General features: G+C 43.3%; 1 protein-coding gene across 2 annotated transcripts in view; it reads left to right on the top strand.

Moving 5' to 3' along the window:
• Window positions 1-16,330, top strand: part of Mthfd1 (methylenetetrahydrofolate dehydrogenase, cyclohydrolase and formyltetrahydrofolate synthetase 1) — a 74,151-nt gene that overhangs the window by 31,402 nt on the left and 26,419 nt on the right. For both annotated transcript variants that reach the window (XM_070031923.1, XM_070031930.1), the window contains exons 8-15: window positions 24-135; window positions 4,680-4,807; window positions 5,216-5,313; window positions 5,588-5,761; window positions 10,222-10,358; window positions 12,965-13,011; window positions 13,965-14,072; window positions 14,404-14,478. In XM_070031923.1, coding sequence (XP_069888024.1) covers window positions 24-135; window positions 4,680-4,807; window positions 5,216-5,313; window positions 5,588-5,761; window positions 10,222-10,358; window positions 12,965-13,011; window positions 13,965-14,072; window positions 14,404-14,478 — 879 coding nt within the window. The remainder of the gene's footprint in view (window positions 1-23; window positions 136-4,679; window positions 4,808-5,215; window positions 5,314-5,587; window positions 5,762-10,221; window positions 10,359-12,964; window positions 13,012-13,964; window positions 14,073-14,403; window positions 14,479-16,330) is intronic.

Below are 16,330 nucleotides of genomic sequence, written 5' to 3'. Positions count from 1 at the left end.
GAAGTCTGAATCTCTTCCCCTAGGTAAACAAAGGTGATATCCTGGTGGTGGCAACTGGCCAGCCTGAAATGGTAAAAGGGGAATGGATCAAACCTGGAGCAATCGTCATCGACTGTGGAATCAATTATGTCCCAGGTAGGTATTGGGGGGAGGATGATGGTTTCTAGCAGAGCATCAGGAAGGAAAGGAAGCCTGAGACAGAACCTCTTCTCTTAATTTGTGCTTGAAGAACTGAGATTTCAAGAGACCGACTTCCTGAAGAGTGTGCACACTTAGTAATCAGAGTAGTTGTCACTTATGGGCTGGCCTAGTGTTGGTGTGGCTCTTCCTTCACCTTAACAATGATGATAGATGGATGGATTTACATAATGTGGTAGAGTTCCCCCCTTTCACAGTGAAGGGACTTGGTTTTCCATGGTTTCAGTTACCCAGAGTCAATTATGGTCTAATATGAAATTGAAAATTCCAGAAATAAACAACTCACAAGTTTTAAAGAAATGGCATGTGGTTTAAAGCACATGAATGATTTGTTCCTACTTGGGATTGAGTCATCCCTTCATCCACTGAATCTACACTAAATAGTTTAACCTGTCTGTTAATCATTTAATAGCCCTCTCTGTACCACTGCAGTATTTCACTTAACACATCCCAAAAGTGCAAGGATGACAATACCATCAGTTTGGGTATGTCAGAGGGACGCAGTCAATGTGCTCCCTTTAAGCAAAAAGGTGAAAGTAGAAGGTATTTTGAGAAAGACATTCACATTACTTTCAATACAGCATAGTGCTATATTGGTTCCATTTCATGATTAGTTATTGGTAATCTTAGTGTGCTTAGTACATTAAACTTTGTCATAGATATATATGTGTATGCGTGACAAAAGTTTACGTATGGTTTGGTACCATGCATGTTTCAGGTACCACCCCTACAGGTAAGAGGCAAGAGTGGACCTCCATTGCAAGTGCTGGGGGAGTCTAGAGGAGGGACTCATCCTGACAAGACGTCTCCAGAAGGGCTGAGGGCGCAGCTCAGTGGTAGGGCACCTGCCTTGCACATGTGATGCACTAAGTTCCATCCCCACCACTTCCAAAAGAAGAAAACAGATTTGACCAGGACTTTTTTCTAGGCAGAGGAGATAAATTGAGCCTTTTAGTCATGGCTAAAACTGTATGTGGCATCCTCAATCCCAAATTACTCCTCATTTTCCTATTGTCATCCCTCCTCCTTGCAGTGCTGAAGCTTTTTCATTTCCTTCCCAATCATTCTCTGTATTGTATCCATTTTGGAATACTTAGAAACTCTTTTTCTCTCTTCTCTGTTGTCAGTGAAACTTCTGAGTGTTACCTTTTCCTCTTCATGGACTACTGTCAGTTTCTTCTGACGACTGTCAGTCTACCTCTATGCTGCTGATTGTTACTCAAACCCATGGCTTGCTTTTGCCTTGCTGGGCTCACCTGCTGGCTCGGACTCCTATGCCTTCTCCCATGACTCTTGCTAGATTCCTTTGCCTCATAGGCACTTGAGCGACTTCTGTGACCTTTTTTTATCTTGCTTGTCCTTCATGGACACCTAGTTTAAACTGTTGTAAGCTGGATCACTTTCCTCTCCTGCCGTGTACCTGGCTTCACCTTTGCAGCTTCCATACCTCACTAGTTAAGGAGCCAACCATTCTTTCAAACATAAGATTCCAAAGACCAATACAGCAATGAGTGTATACATACCTGATCAATTCAAGAAAGGAACATTCTTAAATTTTAGCACCTACTTGTGAGCCTCAAGCACCGTGCTATGCCTTGGGCTACACAACTGAATAAAGTTCAACTGTGAGCCTCCCTCCCTCCCTTCCTTCCCTTTCTTTCTCCCTCACTGCTAGAGATCAAACCCTGGGCCTTTTGCATGCTACACCAAGTTACCCTTCTGCTCTTCCTCCTCCAACTTTTCTATATGTACAATATATGTTCTTCTTTCCAAACCTTGTCTGATTACTTTTCAGCCAGTGGTGATCTTCTGAAAAATCCTTGTCCCTTCCTCTTTTCCTGAAGAACTTGGTATTTCTTTTCTTGTATATGTCTCAAGGTTCATGTCCTGTGCCCTTCATGCCAGATATCTCCTCATGGGCATGGTCACTGCTGCCCTGTCCAGCTTCCCACCCTCTGACAGCTGGCACTCAGATCTGTTGAATTGTTGAGGGAGTTATAGCAAAAGTAATCTTTTTTCTCCCTTCCCATCTCAAGTTTGAAATGTAGACAGAGCTGCCAGAAGCGTTAGTCACTGTCAAGTCCTCACCGTTTTTAACCTCCCTCCCACTCTCCCTACCAAGCTTTTAAGACAGTAGCTCATAATTGATCACTCATTTTTCTGGTAGTGTAATTATCTAATGGATGATAAAGAAATTGCTCTCCTACAACTCCTCATTTTGAATATTTGGAATATGACATTCAAGCTCATTCTCTTGAAATCCTTGCATTTTCTGTATCATATTTCTGCCTTGTCCATACATAGCATTAGATCTAAGAGATAGCGAAAAAAACCCTGTGGTTGGAGGCATGGCTCACTTGGTAGAGCGCCAGCCAGTGAGCAAATCCTGTTCTCTGAAGAGAGAGAGAGAGAGAGAGAGAGAGAGAGAGAGAGAGAGAGAGAGAGAGAGAAGAAAAACCTTGGTACAGACCTGGAGTCCTACAAATAGGTCTCATACATTGATGTAAATGTAGAAGTTACTACTCTGCTGACACTGATTCATGTAGATGGTAAAGAGAAATAAAACAAAACCTGCATTTTCTTGACATTTTTAAATGACTTGAGGCTGTGAGGGGAAATGTTCTACTATAGTTTTCCTGTTTTAGAGTCTTTTAGAAACCTGAAGCCATCGCAAGGAGTTATGTTCACCAGATCCTCCATTTTTGTTGTTGTTGTGGGGCTTGAATTCAAGGCCTGGGCACTGTCTCTGAGCATCTTTGTGCTCAAGGCTAATGTTCTATCACTGAGCCACAGCACCACTTCCAGTTTTTGAGTGGCTAATTGGAGATAAGAGTCTCGGGGTTTTTTCTGCCTGTGTTGGCTTCGATCTATAGGTTTACAGGCATGAGCCACCTGCCAGGTCATCAACTCCTTCTATGCATGTAAAAAATAGCTTAGGAGCTGGGATTGTGGCTTAGCAGTAGAGTGCTTGCCTAGAATGTATGGAGCCCTGGTTCAATTCTTCAGTACCACATAAACAAAAAAAGCTGGAAGTGGCACTGTGGCTCAAGTGGTAGAGTACTAGCATTGAGCAAAAGAAAGTCAGGGACAGTACTCAGGCCCTGAGTTCAAGCCCCAGGACTGGCAAGCCAGGTGCCAGTGGTTTACGCCTATAATCCTAGCTACTTAGTCTGAGATATGAGGATTGCCGTTCAAAGCCATCCTCGTGGGCAGAAAAGTCCATGAGACACTTATCTCCAATTAACCACCAGAAAATAAAACAACACCGACGTGTTGCTGTGATTCAGAATCATGGAGCACTAGCCCTTGAGCGGGGGCGGGGGGGGGGGGGCTCAGGGACAGCGCCTAGGCCCTAAGTTCAAGCCCCTGACTGACTCCGCCCACCTCCTTCCAAAAATAACTTTAGGTACCTATTATGGGAAGAAGAGCCCTTATTTTTGTGAACGTTTTTTTCAGTTTCAACAAAGTGCATGCTTTCTTGTTGGGTTGACCACAAGCTGATGAGCTACATAGTGTTAACCCTTTGCATCTTTGGTTGATAACTATGGGACCCACAAGTGCTAAGGACAATAAAAGAGTTCACTCCAGAGTCTTGGTCTCTTCTGGGTTTTTGCTACACCTGGAACCTTCCCGTCAAGGTGGAGGTCTTCTCAAAGAGAAGATTGTGGCTAAGATGTGAGCAGATCCTGACTCAGAGCCTTACTGCTCTGAGGCCTGTCCCCCAGCCCCTCCCGGAAGTGCACCAGAGCCAAGTGTAGGATGTTCTTTGTGTGAGTGAGCCATGATGCATCACTGGGTTTTGTTCTCTTGAATAGCTATTCTTTGCTGCTAAGATTTGTAGTTGTTCTTGTATCCTTTTAAGGGAAGTATAATTATATTCTTTGCCTTTAGCATACATTTAACTAGTTGCTCGTCTTTGGAATTGGATGTTGAATTGTTCCTCCAGCTCATGCATGGAGTTCACAGGATGCTGACAGTTGCTGTAGAAACAGTATCTGGCAGCTGTGACATAGTTGGAGCTTTGTGCTCTAAAAAAAAAATTCCTTTGTAGGCCTTGGCAAATTAACATTATAAAAGGTACTTATTATATACTAGGTAGTTGGCTTTAAGAATAAAAAACAGTATTTATTTGCCACCTGAGGGCCTACAAAAGGATTCTCCAGATTCTGAAAAACCGCTTACATATTTTGTGGATTTTTGTGGGTAATACAATTTTCTCAATTGGAGATAGAACACACTTGAGATCAGGTACCGGGGTTAGAGATTGAGCCCAAACCCTTGCACACACTAAACTGGTGTTGTACCGCTGAGCTACAAGTTGTAGCTTCTAAGTAAAGAAGGTACTTGAGCCTAGTACAACTAGCATACTCTAAAATTCTCTTTAGTTTTGGGGACAAAGTACAATAACTGATGACTTAAATTGGAGATGAACAGCAGGATTTCAAGTCTGAGGGTCTACTTTAATTTTTGTTCTTGTACAGATAATACAAAATCAAGTGGGAAGAAAGTTGTGGGCGATGTGGCGTATGAGGAGGCCAAAGAGAGGGCAAGCTTCATCACGCCTGTCCCCGGTGGTGTGGGGCCCATGACGGTGGCCATGCTGATGCAGGTACTTGTGAATAAGAAGTTGTGATAATTCTAAAGACTAATGGAATCCCACTTGGCTGCCAGGAGACACCATTAACAGAAGTTAGAGAGAGAAAAAGTGAATTTGTGGAAGGAAAAGAGAAAAATAGTATCAATCACATTCATTGAGGAAATACTGTAACTTCGAAAACAGAAAAGCAGAGGCATGCTCCCTTGGCTAGGTCTGTTTTGGTATGCATGGTCTGTGACATACTCACTCGTGCCGGAAGGGACGAGCGTCCCCGAGCATGGTGGGAGGTACATGTGGATTCAACCTAGAACTGGATGGAAATAACAATGAAGCAGCTCATTTTGAGACTGAACTGGAGTGAACTGGATTTTGAAACTGGAGTCACCTGTTCTGAGTTCTATGTTATGTCATTTTGCTTAGAGCACAGTCGAGAGTGCACAGCGTTTCCTGGAGAAATTTAAACCCGGAAAATGGACAATCCAGTATAACAGCCTTAACCTGAAGACACCTGTTCCAAGGTAAAAATGAAATTTTCTTGATTTAAAACTTCATTGCTGTGCTGGGTGTAATTCAAGTGGTAGAGCACCAGTTAGCAGGCACAGGACCCTGACTTCACCCTTCAGTACGATTTTTAAAAAAAAGCCTTTAACCCTGTGACTTACTGGTTTTTAGCTGACAGAAAGCGTGTGTATATATATATGTATTGCTCCTACTGAAAGTGCATCTGTGGGTGGGAGGGGGTTTCAAGTCAGTGAATAAAGATTGATAACCTGTCTTCTGTGTTTTTAAAAGTGACATTGATATATCACGTTCTTGCAAACCAAAGCCCATTGGTAACTTGGCTCGAGAAATTGGCCTGCTCTCAGAAGAGGTAGAATTATATGGTGAAACGAAGGCCAAAGTTCTGCTGTCCGCACTGGAGCGCCTGAAGCACCAGCCCGATGGGAAATATGTGGTGGTGACGGGGTATGCATCTGCTCTTGTTTAACTCATCCTAGTGCTGTCATTGGTGGCTATATTTGCATTTAGTCTGCATCGGTAGAGGTACCCTTAATTTGGCTTTAGCAGTTTATTGATCCTTACAGAAACCCTGTGAGGTAAATAAGAGTAGAAGACACAGATGAGAAAATTGGTCAAAGTAACATAGTAAAATAGTTCAGTTTTCAGATAGGACCTTTTTTTTTTTTTTTCACCAGTTCTGGGGCTTGAAATCAAGGCCTAGGCATTGCCCTGGACCTTCTTTTGCTCAAGGCTAGCACTCTACCACATGAGCCACAGCACCATTTCTGGCTTTTTCTGTGTATGTGGCACTGAAGGATCGACCCCAGGGCTTCATGCATGTTAAACAAGATCAGTGCCTCTTCTTTTTTTTTGGGGGGGGGGATCCAGTCATGGGGCCTGAACTCCGGGCCTGGGCACTGTCCCTCAGCCCTTCAGCTCAAGGCTAGCGCTCTACCACTTGAGCCACAGCGCCACTTCCAGCTTTTTTCTGTTTGCTTATGTGGTCCTAAGGAATGGAACCCAGGGCCTCATGCATGCAAGGCAAGCACTCTACCACTGAGCTACCTTCCCAGCCCCGATCAATGCCTCTTCTGAACAGTCATTTTTATTGCTGATATACATCGCTAAGTTAAAAATAAAAGGTAGGGTTTTTGGCTTTGTTTTGTTTTGTTTTTTACTTTACTAAGCAATTGATCTACTACTGAGCTACACCCCTGACCCCAAAAATTAGCTTGTTGTTGCCTTGTTATTTATTTATTTATTTATATTGTGAAAGTACCGTACAGAGAGGTTACAATTACATGGTCAAGATAATGAGTACATTTCTTATCAAGTATTGTTGCCTCCTCCTTTGTTTCCCCTTCCCATCCCTTTCCATACCCTCCCCTGCCTCCCCCCACCGGATCCTTCCCTGCCTTGTTATTTTTAAAAATTTATTTATTTTGTCGGTCTCACGAACTTTCCTGCCTGGGCTGGCTTTGAACTGTGATCCTCATATCTCAGCCTCCTGAGTAGGATTATGGGCATGAGCCACCAGCGCCCAGCTATTTTATTTTATTTACTTTTTTTTTTTTTGTCTGTCACAGGGCTTGAACTCTGGGCCTGGGCCCTGTCTCTGAGTTCTTTCAGTTCAAGGCAAGCGTTCTACCACTTGAGCCACAGCACCAGTTCCAGTTTTCTGGTGGTTTATTAGAGATCAGTCTTACAGATTTTCCTGCCTGGGCTGGCTTTGAACTGTGATCCTCAGATCTCAGCCTCCTAAATAGCTAGGATTACAGGCGTGAGCCACCAGCACCCAGCTGCTGCCTTGTTTTGTTGTTGTTGTTTTGGGTTTTTTTTTTTTTTTTTTGCCAATCCTGGGGCTTGAACTCAGGGTTTGGGTGCTGTCCCTGAGCTTCTTTTGCTTAAGGCTAGCACACTAGCATTTGAGTCACAGCACCATTTCCAGCTTTTTGTGTTTATGTGGTACTGAAGAATCAAATCTAGGGCCTCATGCATGCTAGGCAAGCACTCTACCACAAAGCTACCTTCCCAGTCCATTATGCCTTGTTATTGAGACAAGATCTTGCTATGTATGTAGCCCAGGCTGGCCTTAAACTCATGATGATCTTTTTCAGCCTCTGAGTGATTGAATTATAGATGCGCAAGATAGTTTTTGAGAAACTGAAATTATAATATTTTCAATAAGGAAGTGAAAAGTGAATATATTTGCTTTGTACGGTAAGAACTAAAGTATAATAAAGCTAGGCACCGGTGGCTCACGCCTGTAATCCTAGCTACTCAGGAGGCTGAGATCTGAGGTTCAAAACCAGCCCATGCAGGAAAGACCATGAGACTCCTATCTCCAATAAACCACTAGAAAACCGGAAGTGGCTCTGTAGCTCAAGTGGTAGAGTACTTGCCTTGAGCTGAAAAGCTGAGGGACAGCGCCCAGGTCCAGAGTTCAAGTCCCATGACCCTAAAGTATAATAGTTTTGTTTTGTTTTTTAAGCTTTAGCAAGAATTTATTTTAGTGCAACAGAGTTCAAGTAGGGAGAAACAGAAAAAGGGAGCAAGCCAGGCACTGGTGACACATGCCTGTAATCCTAGCTACTCAAGAGGCTGAGATCTAAGGATCACAGTTCCAAGCTAGTCTGGGCAAAAAAGTCCCTGTGAGACCCTTATCTCCCTCTTATCTCCATTTAACCACAAAGAAAACTGGAAATGGTGCTGTGACTCAATTGGTAGAGCATTAGCCTGCAGCACAAAGTGGCTGAGGTACAGTCCCAAGGCCCTGAGTTCAAGCCCCATAACTGACAAAGAAAGAAAAAGGGAGAAAACATTTCTTCTTCCTCATGCATGGGAGTTAAAGATTCCTGTTTTGTTCTTTTTAATTATGACTAAAACTCTTAGAGAGATGTCTTATAGCACTTTTGGCTTTTTCTTTTTTCTGTTTCTTTCTCTTTTTTTTTTTTTTTGTAGGTTGTGGGGCTTGAACTCTGGTCCTAGGCACTATCCCTGAAATCTTCAACTCAAGGCGAGTGCTCTACCACTTGAGCCACAGCGCCACTTCTGGTTTTTTGGTTGTTAATTGGAGATAAGAGACTCACAGGCCGGCTTTGAAGCACAATCCTGAGATCTCAGCCTCCTCAGTAACTAGGTGCCTGGCCTGTTTCTTTTTTTAAGAGACAGAGTTTTGTTGTATATTCCAAGCTGGCCTTGAACTTACCATATAGTCAAGGTTGGCCTGAAATTCTCAATCCTCCTGCCTCAGCCTCCTGACTGCTGAGATTATACTTGTGCATCTTTTCTTGCTGGTTTATCTTTCACTATAGGGATCCCAGCTAAAAGCTCTGGGGGTAAAAGGAGAAAATAATTTCCCTCCCCTACAATGTTGTGTCATTAGATAAAGTGTGTGTATGGATCCAAGTGGTTTAAGAGGCTCTATGGAGGGTACAGTAAGTGTCAACATTAGGAATGTTGACAGGTAAGATTGGAGCTGAGTTATAGAAAAGACCTATATATATAGATTTTGGGCAGAGGAAGAACTTACAGGGAGAGAACAACACATGGGGGGTCATGGGGCCAGGCGTGAGAATAGCCAGCAGTAGGAAACTGTAAGAACTGTAGTCCAGTCTGAATAATTAATGCTAATTCCTAGCTACCCTTTTTTTTGAGGCAAGTTTATAAATTCTGATATTAATAGCAGATGGTGGCCAGTCTTGATTCATCTTTTAGATATAGCATTCCCATACAAGACTCATCTCTGACTGGCTTCCACTCAGAAAGCATGAAAGAGTTTAATTCACAAAGCAGCTAAACATGAGAAACATAAGAGCCCCTAAATTCAAATCCTCCCTGAAGATAGGGTGTAGAGGTATTTATGTTACTGGAATTTAAGGTTCACAGAGCTTGCTGCTCTACAGAAAACTCAGGAGACAGGAGTCAGTGGGAGGAAATAGATGTACTCAAAGCCCTCCCCGAAGGAAAAAGGTGTTGTAATTAAATGCAGTAGGTTCCAATCTTAGTGACTTCAAAGCCAAACCAGTACAGACAAGAAGTAAGAGTTGAAACAGGGCACTGGTGGCTTGTGCCTATAATCCTAGCTACTTAGGAGGTTGAGATCTGAGGAATGTAGTTCAAAGGCAGTCTGTGCAGGAAAGTCCAAGAGACTTATACCAGTTAACCACCAAAAAGCCAGAAGTGGAGCTATGGCTCAAAGCACTAGAGAACCCACCTTGAGGGGGCAGTTTCCAGGCCCTGTGTTTAAGCCTCAGTTCTGGCATATACATAAAGAAAAGGAAAGAAGAGTGGAAACATTTTAATGGCTAAGAAGAACAGATCAGGAAGTTATTTCCACAGCAATGCCTTCTCTGATCCTTTTTTTTTTTTTTTTTTTGCCAGGCCTGGGGCTTGAACTTGGGGCCTGGGCACTGTCCCTGACCTGCTTTAGCTCAAAGCTAGCACTCTACCAACTGAGCCACAGCACCACTTCCGGCTTTTTCTGTTGATGTGGTACTGAGGAAATGAACTCAGGGCTTCATGCATGCTAGGCAAGCATTCTACCACTAAGCCACATTCCCAGCCCCTGATCTTTATTTTTGTATAGATTAAGACCCATTTTCTGCCAAGTGCTCACGCCTGTAATAAAGTAGTACCGAGGTTGAGATCTGAGGTTGTGGTTCAAAGCCAAGGTGTGATTTGAAGCCAGCTGGGCAGAAAGTCTGGGAGATTCCATTTCCAATTAAATAGCCAAAAAGCAGGACTGGGGGTTCGATTCAAGTAGTAGAGGGCCAGCCATCAGTGAAAGAGCTAATGGAGAGCAAATGCCAAATGCCCCCACGGGAGCAGGGGGCAGGTCATTCTCTGGGGTGTGCTGCATCTGACTTCATGATTCGGAAAACTCAGTTCTATAAACCTTTTCTTCTTTTGCTTTCCTGTTGAAGAATAACTCCAACACCCCTGGGAGAAGGAAAAAGCACGACCACCATCGGGCTGGTGCAAGCCCTTGGGGCCCACCTCTATCAGAATGTCTTCGCCTGTGTGCGACAGCCTTCTCAAGGCCCAACCTTTGGAATAAAAGGTATTTGCTGGGCTAGACTGGGTAGAGTGCCTGCCTCCCCTCAGTCCACCCAGACCCTTCCCAGGGAGGCCTCTAGGGCCCTCATTTCCCCTGGAGGCCTGGAAGGTCCTCTTACAGCACACAGTAGTGACACAGTTGATATGTGATTTCATGTCATCACCCCTATTCCTGTCACTTTGCTATTGCACAGCGATTCTCCTGGGTGGGGAATATGCAACTGGAGGTGCCTCTGTTTGACCCTAGTAGTTTACTATCACATTAACAATGAAGATAGGTGGGCTGGGAATTTGGCTCAGTGGTAGAGTGCTTGCCTAGCATGCATGAAGCCCTGGGTTGAGTTCCTCAGTACCACATACACAGAAAAGGCTGGAAGTGGCACTATGGCTCAAGGGGTAGAGTGCTAGCCTTGAGCAAAAGAAGTTCAGGGACAATGCCCTGGCCCCAAGTTCAAGCCCCTTGACTGACCAAAAAAAAAAAAGAGATAGTGCTAGCACTGGTTCATGATGATGCCTAGACACAGACAGGCCTCACAGGCAGGGCTCTCCTCTCTGACGGGAAAAAGAAAAGCCTACTCTTACTGCTTTGTGCAAAATACTATACCAACCAGTTTATATGTATTTCATTTTGTTCTATCATATGAGATAGTGTTACTATCCTTTTGTGTGTCTGTATGCTGGTATTAGGGCTTAAACTGAGGGCCTGGGAGCTGTGCCTTAACTTTTTCTCTCATGGTTGGTGCTCTAACACTTGAGCCACAACTCCATTTTAGCTTTTTGCTGGTTAATTGGACATAAGAATCTCAGAATTTCTTGTCTGGACTTACTTCCAACTGAGATTCTGATCTGAGATCCCAGCCTCTTGAGTTACTAAGATAACAGGCACGAGCCACTAGCTTGTTAATCTAGAAAGTAAATAGGTGTGTGTGTGTGTGTGTGTGTGCATGCCCACGCGTGCGTGCAAGTACACATATGCACAGGCATGCTGGTCCTGGGGCTTGAACTCAGGGCCTGAGTGCTATTCCTGAGTTTCTTTTATTCAAGGCTAGAGCTCTGGCTTGCGTCAGAGCTCTACTTCTGGCTTTGGGGAGTATATTGTAGAATCTCACAGATCTTACCAGCTGGCTTTTAATCATGATCCTCAGATCTCAGCCTCCTGAGTAACTAGAATGATAAATGTGAACCATTGGCATTTCACTGCTCTTTTTTTGTTTGTTTAAAAAAGTTTTTTTCAGGAGCTGGGAAGGTGGCTTAGTGGTAGAGCACTTGCCTTGCATGCCTGAGGCCCTGGGTTCAATTCCTCAGCAACACATAAGCAAAAAGAAAAAAGCCAGGAGTGGCTCTGTGGTTCAAGTGGTAGAGCGCTAGCCTTGAGCTGAAGAGCTGAGGGACAACACCCAGGCCCAGAGTTCAGGCCCCACGACCGGACCCCAAAAACAAAAAACAAAAAAAAATTTTTTCAGAACATTTATTTATTTTTGTGGTATTTGGTATTGAACACCAAGGCCTTATTCATACAAGACAACTACCCCTGAGCTATGAACCTAGCTCCAAACATGCCCTTGTAATCAAAACTGTGTTTATTAATTATCAAAGGTTCTTGGAGTTAGCTTTATTATTGGCTCAGTGACAGGGTATCGCATTGTATTATTCCAGTAATTACTGCAAAGGTTGACACCTGGTCCACCTGCTCTCCTGCCAACTTTGTGAAGGTACAGACTTCAGTCTGGTTTTGAACGTGAAGGAGCCCTGCCCCTGTGCTGCTTACTGAACCCATTGGTCTCCTTTTCCTCTTGCAAATTCCCTCATTGCCTGGCCTCTGCCTCACAAAAATGAAAGCTGTGCTCCAAGTTCACATGTGTCTCACCAATGATATGGTTTGAATTGAACTGGGCCTTTTGTTGATAATCCTGATGAAACACTTGCAGTTAGTTTTCTTTCTTTTTTGTTTTTTGTCAGTCATGGGGCCTGAAGTCTGGGCATGGGCACTGTCCCTCAGCTCTTCAGCTCAAGGCTAGCGCTCTACCACTTGAGCCACAGCGCCACTTCCAGTTTTTTCTGCTTATGTGGTGCTGAGGAATCGAACCCAGGGCCTCATGCATGCAAGGCAAGCACTCTACCACTGAGCCACCTTCCCAGCCCTTGCAGTTAGTTTTCTAATCGATGTCTCTTAAATTGAGAAGAATTGGAATCTGTGTGAGGCATGGGTACTTTCAATATTGCTCTTTTTTTTTTTTTTAACCAGAGTAGCTTTGTAAGAGTAGGAATTGAACAGCCTTGCCTTTATGTAACTGTCAGCTGGATCTTTTAACATGTTAGGAATCACAGGGAACCTATTTCTAAAGATAATGAGTAGGTATGTATGCATGTGTTCATGGTTTTGTCATTTAAACTGGGATCTCAATTGAGAAACTATTCAGCATGAACAAGATCAAGTGTTTTAGCATGGTAAAGGAAATTATAAAACTCTTAATCAAATCTATCCAAATGATTGTAAAAAAGCAAACAAATGACATGCTTAATAGTTAGAAAAATCAGTTTGTTTTTATTTGGATTCCAAATCATGGAAGCATACTTACCATCTGTCCCTATGGTTGATCGTTCCCCTAGGTGGCGCTGCAGGAGGTGGCTATTCCCAGGTCATTCCTATGGAAGAGGTAAGGTAGTCCAGATTTGGCTGAATTAGATTAAGTTTTGTGGGGGGTTTTTTTTTTGGGGGGGGGGGAGGGCATCTTTTGGCTGGTTGGTTTTAATTTAGTTTTTTGTTGTTGTTGATTTTGGTTGTGCAACTTGAATACAAGGCTCAGGTGCTGTCCCTGAGCTTTTTTGCTTCAGGCTCCACTTCTGGTTTTCTGGTGGTTAATTGGAGATAAGAGTCTCACAGACTCTGGCTGGCTTTGAATTGTGACCCTCAGATCTCAGCCTCCCGATAGCTAGGATTATAGGTGTGAGCCACCAGCGCCTGGCATAGTTTTGTGGTTTTTTTGATACTGAGTCTCACGATGTAGTCTATCTAGTCTGGCCTTCTAGTCAGTATTTAGGCCAGGCTGACTCCACTCAAGATCTTCCTGCCTCAGCCTTCAAGTGCTGGGATTATAGGCATGTACCACCATGCCTAACAAGATTAAACTTTTGTTTTGAAGAACTCTTAAAGAAATAACTTATGAACAGAAGCAACATAAGGGGAAACATTTTAATTCATAGAATTGTGACACTGCTTGGTTTCAAATTCTGGCTTTCAGTGGGAATAATCATTTAAGCCAGTGAACAAATGAAACATGATATTGAGAAGCATTGGCCCACAGTGAGTTCAAAGTCCTAACGACAGAAATGCGAGCAATGTATGAACATGGAGCTGCAGCTGCTGCAGTGCACCTCCTCTTGCTCGTTGGCTAAAGGATGTGAGTGTGTCCTCAATAATCCTCATGGCTCTTAATCCCCATGGTGTACTTGTGCTCTCTGGACATGTCATTTTGGAGAAACTGCCAGTTGTGTGTTTGAGAGATATTGCTTTGAGGACAGATGCCAGGAGTCTTTGATTTGGTCTCCATAGAATGGAGTTGAAAAGACTCATCAGCTGGAGACTGACATGGCTTCTGTTCTTTTGCAGTTTAATCTCCATCTCACTGGTGACATCCACGCCATCACTGCCGCTAACAACCTCGTTGCTGCAGCCATTGATGCTCGAATGTTCCATGAACTGACTCAGACAGACAAGGTAGAGTGCAGAGGATTGTTTGTTTGTTTTACAGTACTGGGGATGAAACCCAGGACTTTGTACATGATGTGCTGTATCTCCAGCCTTTTTATTCCATTTTGAGACAGGATTTCACTAAGTTATCTAGGCTGCCCTCAAACTTGCAATCAGACTAGCTCAGCCCCTCTAGTAGCCAAGACTACAAGTGTGCACCATTACGCCTAGCCTGCAAGAGAAATTTTGAAAAGGCAGAAGCTCCTGAATTAAGCCTTGTTCCCTAGGTTGCTATTACAGGTAGCAAGACAGTGGGATTCCTCTCATTTAAAAGCCCATTTTTCTCCTTTTCTTGAAGGCTCTCTTTAATCGTTTGGTGCCATCAGTAAATGGAGTGAGAAAGTTCTCTGATATCCAGATTCGAAGATTACAGGTAAGCTTTTTTTCTTCGTAAGTTTTGCTAGTCTGTGAATTTGGCAAGTGATAAATGGGTAAAACTCACCTTAGTTTTTGGATCCAGTTGTAACAATAATCATAGTCTACTCAGAACCATAAGATTTGAGGATTGCAATTCGAAGCCAGCCCAAGTAGTTTTCTGAGAGTTTGTGAGACTCTTAACTCCAGTTAACACAAAACACCGGAAGTAGAGCCATGGCTCAAGGTGTAGAATGCCAGCCGTGAGCAGAAAAACTAAAGGACAACATCCAGACTGTGGGGTCCAGCTCCAGTACCAACACACACACACACACACACACACACACACACACACACACACACACACACACACACACACACACACACACACACACACACACACACACACACACACACACACACACACACACACACACACACACACACACACACACACACACACACACACACACACACACACACACACACACACACACACCACTATATCAGATAAGTAGGCACAGAGAACAATTTACCCACTACCTTCGAGCAGAAAAACATTACAAACTTAGTGGCTACTCCATGGCATCTCTTCCTCATTTAATTCCCTGATCTACCTTGCTTTGTGACCCATGACTGGCACAAAAACAAAACCAAAACCCAATAATCATAGTCTAATCGTAGGTGACAAAGATCAGTGGTTCTGTTTCTTTTCTCATTTATTTCTGAATTACAGGTGGTTACTTTATTTGTTTAGGTGATGCTAGAACTTGAACTCAGTACATTTATAAGACATTTGCATTTCCAAGGCAGATGCTCTACCATTTGATCTATACTCTCAGCCTTTTTTTTTCTTTATTTTTTTAAGATAAGGTCTTGCTGGGGCTGGGAAGGTGACTCAGTGGTAGAGTGCTTGCCTTGCATGCATGAGGCCCTGGGTTCGATTCCTTAGTACCACATAAGCAGAAAAGCTGGAAGTGGTGCTGTGGCTCAAGTGGTAGAGCGCTAACCTTGAGTTGAAGAGCTTAGGCACAGGGCCCACCTCAGGGTGGCCTTGAGCCATGATCTTCCTGCATAGCTAGGATTATAGGTGTGAGCCACTGCGCACTGCCTGATGTATTATAATGTGGATAAGTCAGGATGCCACTGTGATAATACAGAGCCCTTAGTTTGAGCCTCTGTACTCCCCAACATTAGGATCTTAAGCCAATTTGTTATGTGACTTGTCTCTCAGTTTACTCATGTATAAAATGAAGCCAGTAATACTTAACCTTTCCCACCAAAGACAAAGGACTTTGGTAAGGAGTTAGTGATTGCTTTTGTACTATGACTTTCTACAGCAAATGCAAAGCCATTCCGTGTACACTTTACCAGAAATTTACCAGAAATTTACCCAGAAATTTCACTCCTTAGCTTTTATCCAAGAAAAATGAAAATTTATGGTCACATAAAAAATCTCTATTGGAATATTTTTAGTGTCTCTATGAATAATTTCCAAAATCTGAGAGTAATCTAAATGCCCTTTAATAGAGGAATATACTACATCCGTCCAATATAAAGTAATGAGTTACTGATAGACAAAGCAACTTGGATCAGTATGAGAGGCCACCCTGCGTGGATGATGCCGGTCTCCGGAAGTTGTGTAGTGTACACTTCCATTTGTAAGACATTCTCAGAAGCACAGCACTGCAGTGCTTGCGGACACATAGCGGATGGCAAAGGGAGTTGGTAGAGGATGTAGTTGAAATTCAAAGATGCATTTATATATATTACTATAGAAGGAAGGAAAGATGCATGTGTCTTTTTTGGTCAGCATCACACATGTAAGCATTCAATAAATACTATGTACTGCTTGGGGCCAATAATAGTTT

This window comes from Dipodomys merriami, unplaced genomic scaffold (assembly GCF_024711535.1).
Source record: "Dipodomys merriami isolate MVZ:Mamm:240054 unplaced genomic scaffold, mDipMer1.0.p SCAF_1, whole genome shotgun sequence".
In the NCBI taxonomy this organism is placed as follows: Eukaryota; Metazoa; Chordata; class Mammalia; order Rodentia; family Heteromyidae; genus Dipodomys; species Dipodomys merriami.
This window is presented reverse-complemented; position numbering and strand designations above follow the sequence as displayed.